Below are 12,045 nucleotides of genomic sequence, written 5' to 3'. Positions count from 1 at the left end.
GCTCAAGCTGACTCGTGTGGAGGCAGTTAATCATATTATAATTCAATAGTTCCAATCTAATTAGCCTATACCTTATTCGAGCATTTTGATTGATTGTTCACCTTTTCACGACTTGACAGTTTTTACAACAGTGTAAATTCAAAGCACATATGGTCTCAGTATCATATTAATTTTCCCATAGACTTCTATAGTGAAGTGCATATTTTTAGGATTTTTTTTTTAAATGTAAATTGATTCAATAAAATTTTCACTTATGTAGCATTTCAAGGACATTTGAATAAATAATTTCCCGCAAAGAAAATAGGGTGAGTCCACGATGATCGGACAGAAAAATAGTCTTGAACTATAAATAGCCATTTTCTCTACTTTCACTTTCGTTTTGCAATCATTAAACCAACCGTTTCAGTGGAACATTTTTATGTTATTATGTTAGATTTTCTTTTTAAAAAAGTTTGTCATCTTATAGTGTTTGTTCTATTTTATAAGTCATTGCTCACATCTTTTGACAAAACATTAGTTTGTAGACAGGCAAAAAGAAAATGCACTATATTTTTATAGCATCCATGCAATATATTTTTATAGCATCCATGCACTATATTTTTATAGCATCCATGTTTTGATGTACACCCCGCTCAGGGATATGCAATGCGATACTGGTACCATATCGTACACAAACATGGCTAGAACCGCTGAGTCTATTGAAGGCGTAATGGTAGTATCTGATACTTTATTCCATTCATTGCTGGCATTGGATATTCAAAACAACAATTTTGACACACAATTTGTGAATTGGAGGCGCGCAATGGCATCATAAGATAAATATTTTGTGTCCATTCTGTGGTTGTAGAGGAGCCCGGACTAGAAGATGCGTCCTGGCTGGGCCAACTAAATTAAATGACAAGTACCATCTTTTGCACGCACTGTTAAAACCCCATGGCATCATTTGATAGAGAATTTATGAATTTTTCATCAAATTAGTTTCATTCAACGGTTTTAGAAGAGTTGCAGATTCAAAGTTGGTCTTCTTGGTACTGACTTAGTCCATGCTTGTATCAGGAAAACCCCAAACGTCATTCTAATTGTAGAAATACGCATGATTGTATCATGTGATAAACATTTTTGAAAGTTTCATTAAACTCTGTCAGCAATCTCGGAGAAGTTGTGGATTACAAGATGTCCCACTCCTTTGTCAACCGATGACAAAGACCATATTCTGCAACAGGAAATCCCTTGAGTCATTCAAATGAAAAAAAAAACAAAATAAGAAGCTATGGCAGTATGACATAGAAAGTGCGACTACCGTTCATATATACACACACAAAATGTTCATTACCATAAACTGTCTGCAAAACTCAACAATTCGAATTATCCTATCACTTTTTTCATATGTACTATCAATTACGTATGCACGTACAACTTCCTTTTCGACAGGAAACTGGTTATAAGACTATAGCTTAAATTGTGAAAGCAGAATATTTTACCCAACAATGTAAACTGGGTTTCATGATCCAATTTCAGTTGGAAATACCCTCAAATCATTCAGTAGTTAAATATATGATTTGTGAATTAAATGACCAATGACCCATAGGACCTGCAAAACATCGAGTCTGGTTGAAAAACAAATCATGTACTAAAAATGATAACGGTGAGCAAGCTTTTTAGGAATGTTTATACATTTGTACTTGTATTATCAACTGGGGTCATTATACTTATGACCTGAAAAGCCATCAATATCAGGTTTGTATGTAAAATATACAATTAGGAGCTTAAAAATAGCATCATGGCAGCTTCATTTTTGTATACTCTGTAAATGTAATTGTGATCGAACCACGAATAAAGATTAACCAGTTACTCCGTTATTTGACCACACTCTTAAATAATCATTGAATATACAATGAAACATTTTATAATATCTTAGATTCTATCAAAAATACTTTTTGCAGTTATTTAGAATTAGTCTCAGATAATTTGATTTTGAAATAAGGGAAGCCTCTGCTCTTATTGAAAAGTGCCACTTGAGTGGAAAGTATGTGTCAAGGGTCATTAGGTAATAGACACCAACAAATCGAATTCTCTAATTTTATTCAAACTGTAAAACGCCAGTTTCGCAATGTTTATGCCAGAAAATATTCTCGGTTGTCTGCAGTGCTATACAACTAGACTATAATTATTTGTAATATGTAGTGATAATAATCTTAAAAGTTTAAAGTAACAAAGAATTGAATTGAATTAATAAAATAAGACCAACAACATGCATGTACTAGTACATGTATATAGTTTATAAAAAAATCAATTTTTGCGTAAATTGCGACGGAATACATGGAACTAAAATCCACGTTATCTATATTGAAGGATTTTTTTCAACACTGATTTTTTTTGGTCAAAAATGAAATGATAAAATCCCGGCCTGTAATCAATGCACACAATTATTTCCACAAAACAAAGAATAGTAACTAATGCTAAGATAAGGATCCGGAAATTTTGAAAGGTGGTGGCGCGTCGAGGGGGTTTACGATAGGGTTCAGACTACCATTCATTTATTAATTTTTATCAAAATTTTGCACGAATTTACCCAAGTTTTTCAATAAAAGAGGGTCAAACATCTAAAACCTCTTTTGGATACGCAACTGATGTTAGTGATTAAGCAGAGAATCTCTTGTTTAAGAAAAAAGTATGTCTCACAATTAATCAGATTGTTTCATAATGTTATGTAGCCCCAAATGTATACCACATGTATTTTGAAAACCTGCCAAAATCAAACAAAAACCAAGTCCAAAAACGGTTCGGCTATAAAAGACGATAAAATCATGTGTGACCACAATTTAAAAACAATTGGAACTACTCGGCCTTTCTGGTTACACGGAGGAAATGACCGAATAGTTCCGACTGTACACTTAAAGTCGGCCGAAGCATTGAAAATGGAGGCAGAAGCATGAAACAATAAAACAAAACTAAATACTAAGTAACGTACTTCACTGTGAACAAACGACCGGGAAGTCACATTCAAAACTATAGCATGGATCGACAATCTTATCATGACTTTGTATACCGGTATTCAATGTGACAAGATATATTACAAAATATATCAGTGGCGGATCAAAAGAGGGGTGTAGGGGGTTGGCACCCACCTTTTTACCTTTTTTATTGGAAATTTTGTCATTTTCATGTGTAAATTGACAAAAAATAGCAAATATTGTCATGGCACCACCTTTGTTTTGGTGAGGAGGGGGAACCCGGCTGGCACTCTCTTTTTCAAAGTGTCTGAATTCGCCGCTGTCCATCTCACAGACAAGATATTTTATTGCAGAAGTACAAATTTGTTATCGTTCTCTATTTTCAACCACAGTCTTTGTTCGACTGGATCTTGAACTCTAACGCCTACACGCATGACCTTATAGATTTCAATGTATTTAAATCATTTTTAAAAATGAAATCTGAGCTCCAACTGCTACTATGTTAAAGGACCTCGATTTTCATACAGTGTAAATAAGGGGCGTTTTCTTCATACAAATCTTAGCAGAAATTTATTAAACATTGATTGAGACGCCGACCGTCTTATTTCAATGTGAGTACATACTTTTTCAACTTTTGGAAATTTCTTTTTTTTTTACCAGTTAAACTTTTTAAATTTATGATATAACGTGAATGCATATGGTGTATATGTCAAAGAGACAACCAACAACCCCATCGGGAGAACCACGGTACAACATAAGTCATACAATAAGAACACAAAAAACTGCTGATAAATATCATGGTGTTAGTTTCTATGTAAAATACTAAAAGTGCTACATGTACCTTTAAACATTTGACAACAATCATAACTATATCTCTTTAAAATTTGCCTATTCAACGGATTGATCAATTTATTGGGTGAGTATCGAGCTAACCGTGCTTTGTGAAGAATATTACCATAAAAATTAGGATGGTAGATACTCGTACATTAATCGTTTACAAGTATATCTGTATTTGAGAATGATTTCATTGCATCTGTTGAAAGATTTTGTGGTTTTTAAGAGCTTTTGATATCGTAAACCTTGATGTGGTAATTTTCGATTATATGAAGATTTATTTCGTTAAAACCGGAAACACTTTTGCAAATACGAGCAAAACGAACTACACAATATGACGATGGGTATTTTTTCATTAAATATTACATGCACATCTTTAAGAAAATATGGTGACAAGGTCCTAAAAGATGACTATTTAGATTTTTATTCCATCTCAACTAAATTAATTTTACCCTTTGTCCGTGCGTCCGTTCGACTCACATCTATTTCAATATTCCATAGGTGTACATCGAAACATGTCTTGGACCGGCTGTTTTCCTCTGCAATTTGTATACGACTGCAAATAAATTGCCGCCATATTTGTTGATGTCATCGGCACCGGCACTGGCGACATCTTCGTTGTCGTCCGTATATACTACTTGAGCGATCAGTAACTTGAGAATAAGAGTGATATACATTATGTATCTTTATCTTTGTTGATATATTCCACAAAAGGAAGGCTCGAATTTTATTTTTGTTTTTGAGGGAGGGGTATGTGTGATTCAAACAGCTTAGAAATTAAGGACAAGCATATTCATGATGTCCGAACATGTGGATGAATCTTTTTGAAATTGAGTCACAGGGTGTTATACCATAAAATATTTTTTTTGTGGTTGCTACATTTGTACGTGAGCCGTTCAGGAAGTAAGGACCAAAAACAAATATATCCATGCTTTCTGGACAATAACTTGATTAACTGTAAATTGATGCCTTTAAAATTGTACCACATCAGGGAGGTTGGAGTTGATTTTGGGGGTTTTGACTAAAGTTTTTTAGGGGGTTTTAAAGGCTAAAAGGAGCACAGAAACAAGTATTTTAATGATGTCTGGACAATAACTTGAGTAAATTTGAAGGGATCTCTTTGAAATTCTAGTACAAGTTCCAATATCACAAAACAATTGCTGGGATAAAGTTTTTGATTTTGGGTGTTATGACCAAAAGGGGTAAAAAACAAGCATTTTCCATAAACATGTATACAACATACAGAAAATAAAGAGATAAAGTGAATGGATCGCTTTGAAATTGTCCAAAAGGTGCAATGCCCAGATGTACTAATTCAGAAATATTGTACCATGAATAAGGCTACTGTAATACTGGTCAAATTCTTTTCCTGTGTAAAATATTTGATTGCAATCAAAATTCAGAGCTATATCGAGCTTGAATGATGTGTCCATACCTGCCCAAACTGTTCAGGTCTCGACTTGTTCAGTCGTATCAAGCTGCACATTGCGAAGCATTTTATTTATTTACTACTTCGACTTTGTATATTGATACATTGCAGTAACAGGTTGCTTGCTTCCAGAGTGAGCTAAAAATAATGGGTGTTTAAGCGAAAACAATAGGATTTGTCATTTGCCATGAAAAAATATTCACTAATAAGTAAACATTTCTAAAATCCATTCGAAATTTTGAACAGTAGGTATACCAACTATAAACTATTTGTGGGTTTAATTGTCAGAAATTACAAGAATATTTCAATCTATGGGTATTTTAAAGCGAATGATTTTACCCGGCGTTTCCCAATTGTTTCCAGTAAAAAAATTGAATGTCATCCGAGAATTTTAAAAGGCCTGTGCACACGGTTTGTAGGAGAGGAAACGGACGTCCGTCGGTGTATGGAGCTTGGCATTTTGACCTCTCAAATAGAAGAGTTGCAGCACAAATCTGAGAAGGATTATTATAAGAAAGCCGTCAGAAAGAAATACGAAACTGAATATATTGTCAAGGAGCAAATAAATAGCTGGTTTGTGTGCAATAGATGACTTTCACATATGTTTCCGTTCTGAAAAAGTTCTTCTATATATCGAAATCAAATGCAGTCAATCAATTCTCCTACAGAGTTTTCAGACCATGCTCTCTCTAATTAGGAATTGGGGGTCAACACGAGTTACTTGATCGGCAGCCAAGGAAACAAAACAATAAATTGATTACTACAAAGATTTGTTTATGTAATATCAGATGTTTTAAGTCAGGAATAGACGTCTGTTGGTGTATGGAGCTTGATATTTTGACCTTTTTGACCCCTCAAATCACATGAGACGATAATCTTTGGCTTTTTTAGGAGGGCAAAGGGATACAAAAAAATGCATTAATGTAAAACATTGGAAACTGTCTAAACCAGACCATTTTTAAACTTTAAATTTGGTCCGGTTTACTCAGGTTCAAAGTATTTGTAAAATGATCGATATAAGGGACTTAAATCTGGTTAAAACAGATTTTCGGATTACTGTGAAAGTACTATTGTTTGTGGGGTACCAATTTTCGTGGTTTTCGTGGGTAAGCCAAGCCACGAAATTTAGTTCCCAACGAAAATGTGATTTTTATTAATGTGTATAGTACATTAAACCTCAGAATCACAAATTAAAGAATCCACAAACTATATGTTTCTTCTCTAATCCTCGAAAATTGGCATCCACAAATTAAAGAACTTTCGCAGTAATCAGGCATTTTTGTCGTGTTCAAAATTGTCGTTTTCTAGTATAAAACCGTAAACTTTAAAAATGATTCCGTTTAGGCGGGTGTTCGGTTAACTGTTGTTCAAAATACATTTAACTGAAAAATGTAAAGAAACTTGTCTGGTTTATACAGGTTATCAGATAATATAAGGTTCTGTTTAGACAGGTTTAACTGTATATCGATCGACAAGGCTATGAAACTTGTCTGAAATGCATCACAATTTTTTCGAGGATGTTGAACTAAAATTTGAATATGTGCTCAGTTTTTCACCTCATTAAAAGTTGTAGGACGTTCTTCTTTTGTCAGCGTTCGTTGTTTGGAAACGTGTATATGTATTATGATCCTGTGGGAAACTGTAGTGTCCATTATTTTGTTAGCGTCAAAAATCCGGTCATAACCCTGTTTTGTGAAATAAATGCCGTTTAACTTTTAAGTGCGAGAATGATTTGAAGAGATGGTTTAAATATATCTTTTCAATTTGATGATGATTTGAAGATATCTCTTCAATTTTAAACAAATAGTCCAACAAAGATAGCATCTCAATAGTTTTGACGTAAACGCCTCGTATACAAATATTTTCGTCCTTTTTTTCATTGGTTTTGTCTTAGTAGCTTTTATCTATCTAAACCACTAAAGCAGTAACCAGGATTTCATTTTAAAAAAAAATAAATTATGAAAAGAAAATTGGGGGTCACTGGGCTAAACTAATTAATCCATGAAATGGATAAAACCAGAGGAGACGGTAAATCTGACCAAAAAAATGGCTGAACATGACAAGCAAGCATCCTCAATATAAAAATAGGAGACGTGGTGCGATTGCCAACATGATGAAACAGTCATCCACCAAAAGCAAAGCAACGAACATTTATTTAATTTGAAAGGGAATCATAAATCGAGAGGTAATCAAAAGAATGTGACCCAAGGATAAAGACTAAACAAAGAGTGTGAAATAACCAAAAAAGTACCTTCATTTAAATAAAAGTAAAGGTGCAACGCAGACTCCAATAAAAACTCTGAGCATGCATGGACCAAATGCATTGATAGGGTACATGTAAGGATCCTTTCCATTTTATAAAAAAAAAACGCGACACATCTGATACTGTCCATTATGCTGAAGAATTATGGGCCTATGTTTTTGTCGAATTAAACCTTTACTCAAGATTTATATTTGGTAAAGGAGAGTATCGGTAATTTACAGTGGAAACTGTCTTACCCGAACTGTGAATAACCCGAAAACCAATCTGAATCGAACCATGAATGACCCGGAAACCTGTCTTAACCGAACATGAATGATCAGAAAATCTGTATGAAGCAAACCCGAATAATCAGAAAAACTGTATGAACTGAATTATAAATAATCAGAAAACCTTCTAAACCGAACCATGAATAATCAGAAAACATGTATGAACCGAACCCTGAAAAATCAGAAAATCTGTATGAACCGAAACATGAATAATTAGAAGACTTTTCCTAACCGAACCCTGATTCATCCGAGAACCTGTTTAAATCAGATTTTTTGAAAGTGCCTAATATCATTTTACAAGTATTTTGAACCTTAGTAAACCGGACCAATTTTAAATATTAAAAGTGATATGGTTTAGACAGTTTTTTTTACATAAATACCTAACCTGCCAGGACGAAAATAAAAAAAATAACGTTTTTAGACAGTATACATGTATCATGTATTTGTCATTGATACATGAGAACCAACTAGTTTTATACACAGTCGATGTATGTTCAAAAGCAATATCATGGATGATTCTTTCATTAAGCACAGACCATTTTCTTGTCAAAAGGGGGCTGAGATTTCATGTCTAGTTAGATTTTATATAGATTTTATATATGAATATCGTGTCAATGTTCATATGTTCATAATATGTGCATTGTACTTCAAATAGAAATAAAAAATCAAAATAATAAATTGCAGGTTAATGTATTACATTTGTTTAAGTGAAGTTTTTGTAAGAATCGGGCAAAACGGGAAAATCAAGGACGATATCTTGACAATCTGACAATATAGTTACACTCGAGGATGCGCCCTCTATCTGGAAAGACCGTTATTTGATTTCCGCATCACTAATTGGATTTGCTCAGAAGTTTTTCAGTAGATAGTTAGAAAAAACGAGATTATGTATCCTTGAAATGTTCATTTTCAGTCTATTTCATTGAAATTATAACACAATTTACCAAAGTGATATGAAAAATCTGTTTTTTTCCTGGATTTTGATGCTGCAAATAGTCAAGTTAAACTTTTGAAATGGTAAGTTTTTCATACTATGTTTCATTCACAGCCTGATTCTTACAGGGACTGACACTTTCAAAATGATTACCTCAGATTAGCCAAGTTCAATCGAAGAGAAATTATTGCATGATGCAATTACAATCTGCCTTATCTGAATCTCTAAGACTGACGACATAGTTTGGTTTAGACAACGTCACCAGTAATCGGTTTATCCATGCTCAAAATATTAACATTGATATATGTTGACTTGTATAAGTTTCTGTCATGTTTCCGATTTATTAAGTCCTTAAAGTTCAGTTTTGTCTGGTTTTGTCAGGTTTCGATTTATCATTGGTTCAGGTAATATATGTTTTATTATATTTTTTCCCTTATTATATAATCGGTTTATAATTTCTTTTTAAATAAAAAAAAACTCGAAGTACTTGCCCCTAATTTGGTAGTTGGGTTGTAGAGCTATATTAAGATTTAAATTCACATAATGAATGTTTACAAAAGTCTTCTTTTGTGATTTGTTCAAAGTATAGAAAATAGTTCTAGTTTTTTTTCTTGTAAGTATGTGAAAAACTATGTACATACTTTACAATTTAAATGGTTGACATTGAGAAAGTGCTGAAATTTCAAAATATTGCTGAAAATACGAATTTTGATTGGTCAATGGTTTATATAAAGGACAAAGTCTGACAGACTTTTACCAAAATCATTTGGACTGCAATCGATTTCTGTCAGATCAATATGAGGTAAGTCTTGTAATAGTCAGTGCTTATGGTTTGTTTATGTTTTGTTTTGTGGGGTATGAATTTGTTTTGATTAGTTTTTTGTCTTGTGCTTTGCTTTCTTTTGTTTAATTTAGGATTCTCTTTTATTTTTTTTTGTCATTTTTGGTTGGATTTCGATGGTTTTATATTTTGTTTTTGTTTTTTTTTTGTATGTTTGTTTGTTTGTTTTTTGTTGTTTTTTTTTTTTGTTGTTTTTTTATGTAAATTTATAAAATATTGAGGCAATCAATAATGTTAAGGACATCAAAGGTAGAGATCGATGTTTGGCGCGCTTTACAGGAATTAAAAGTAAAAATGGCAGGACATGTAATTACAACAATTTAAGTAGGTTAGCACTGCATGTCCGGTCAGGCAATTTCTTTTTCCACTTTTCGCTTTGATGTTTGACCTTAAACAAAGGAGAGGACTTACTGGATGCATTGTGCTATTAAGAAAACTTATTCTTAGTCTGTTTTTTGGTTTTTTTTTTTTTTTGGTTTTTTTTTTAACCTGCACTTAAGTGTCAGAATTAGGCCGTCAAAAAACCAATTTAAGCCTGCCAATCGTACATTTATTCAAACTTCACCGAGCTTGTGGTCTGAAAGCCAGCCATTAGACGATTCTCTTGTAGGTTATCATACTTTTTATGTTGCATTAAATGCGTATTCAGTCGATAAAATATAACCTTGTAAAACCGATCCTTGAAAAAGAAAACCCTGTTAAAATCAGAGACTTTTCACACTTCCGATCTGTTTAATTGTGTTTTGAACCTGAGTATTCCGAACACTTATCAAACCCTAACGATTCAAATCCCAAAATGGATTCGATTATGACAGGTTTCATTGTCTTTCCTTCATTTTACTAATACATGCATTTATCTTTTGTTGACGCTCGTCTTAATTTTCCTTATAGGATCATTTACGTTTGCCTCGCCGCACTGATGGTGCATGTTAATGCACAAGATAGTCCTGGGGTCCAGATTGTTAAAAAGCTTACTGGCAAAGGTTTTGAAAATGCAGTAGAAGACGTTATGAAGTGCTCAAAGTTTGATGCAGAAAAGCAGTGGATAGAGTTAGAGGGCTGTGTTGGAAATGTCAGAGACGGCATCTGCAGTGGTAAATATAGTGGAGATGCAGAAACTGATTGTGGTGATTACAAGGAAGGCGTCAAGTGGGTTGGTATGGTAGAGGTTCTAAACCACATGTACTGTGAAGGATTCGGCGGTTGTCGAAAAGAAATTGCCGAACATTTTTGTTCATACTATGAAGGCAATTTCCGCGATTGCGTTAATTTCTATATCCCAGAAAAGCCACAACGCAGTCCTGGAGTCCAGATGGTTATTAAACTCGCAGGGGAAGGTTTTGATAAAGCTACTGAAGACGTTATGGAGTGTGCAAAGTTTGATCCTGCGACGGAATGGCAGCAGTTAGAGTCCTGCGTTGAAGGTGTACGAGCTGATATCTGCAGTGGCAAATATAGCGGGAGCTCCGACACTAAATGTGATGATCCTGAAGCTGTCAAATGGGTTGGAATGGTAGAAGTCATTAATGAAATCTACTGTGAAGAACATGGATGCCGTAAAGAAATAGCTCAAGAAATTTGCAAATACTATGATGGAGATTACGAAGGGTGTGTGAATTTCTATACTCCTGGGGGAAGTGTTGCAAAAAGGAAAGCTCTTCCAAAATTGCCTCCAATTTCCAAGAAATCATCCCAAAGACAAGCAAGTTCGTCTTTAAAGGATGTTCTTGAAAAATACCTCTCTGCTGAGGATGTTAACAAGAGAAATAGACTCCCTGATCTCCCACCAATGTCAAAAGGCCCATCCCGCAGATACAGTGCACAGTTCCTCAGAAACCTTTTGAGAAAGTATAAAAAATAAACTAACAAAATATCCGTAAAGGATATTTCAACTGTTTTCCTCATGACCGACACAATCAAAGACTTTGAGTAATTGTTTTTATTGACACTTTGAAATGTCACTTTTCATCTTTCGTTTATGTATTCCAAATAAATGTACTATTTGAATGGGTTTTGTCTATGTAATGAATCAGTGATAGACATTCTTAAATTTCTTGCAACATAATGTTGAATGAAGTTCATGTTTCAATTAAAGTTTATCTGCTGTACTTTTTCTCTGCCTATATAAAAAAAAAATTAATCTCAATCACGTGGTGCACACTAAATTTCTTTTAGGTGTGTCGAGGTCATTTGCATCAGTAAGGGAGCGTCTCCAAACACCTAGGTACCGATTTTTTTCATATACATAATATCAATATAATAAGAAAACCAAATGAAGACACATTTAACAGCTCGAAGTATAAATATCGGCAAAAATAATACCGTTAAAGCGTCAGCGGTAAAATATTTCAAATACGCCAAAAACTAAAAACGTCGCATAAAACGTGCAAATAGGAAACAAAGACAACATACATACGCAAAATGTAGCGAACCGAATAAAATAGATTGCACATAGAAAAAATTTTAAAAAAAGGAAAACAAGATATCACAGAAAAGCAAAAGCACTAGCAATTAGAACTCCCAT

General features: G+C 33.7%; 1 protein-coding gene across 1 annotated transcript; it reads left to right on the top strand.

Annotated features, from left to right (window-relative positions):
- Positions 1 to 9,324: 9,324 nt before the first annotated feature.
- On the top strand, positions 9,325 to 11,528 carry LOC148598020 (uncharacterized). The gene is made up of 2 exons (XM_088561464.1): positions 9,325 to 9,482; positions 10,413 to 11,528. The coding sequence occupies exons 1-2, from the start codon at positions 9,478 to 9,480 to the stop codon at positions 11,380 to 11,382; spliced, it is 975 nt and encodes a 324-aa protein (XP_088417590.1). The 5' UTR covers positions 9,325 to 9,477; the 3' UTR covers positions 11,383 to 11,528.
- The last annotated feature ends 517 nt before the right edge of the window (positions 11,529 to 12,045 follow it).

This window comes from Perna viridis, chromosome 14, assembly GCF_037379345.1.
Source record: "Perna viridis isolate PV_CMFRI_1.1 ecotype Kerala chromosome 14, ASM3737934v1, whole genome shotgun sequence".
In the NCBI taxonomy this organism is placed as follows: Eukaryota; Metazoa; Mollusca; class Bivalvia; order Mytilida; family Mytilidae; genus Perna; species Perna viridis.
This window is presented reverse-complemented; position numbering and strand designations above follow the sequence as displayed.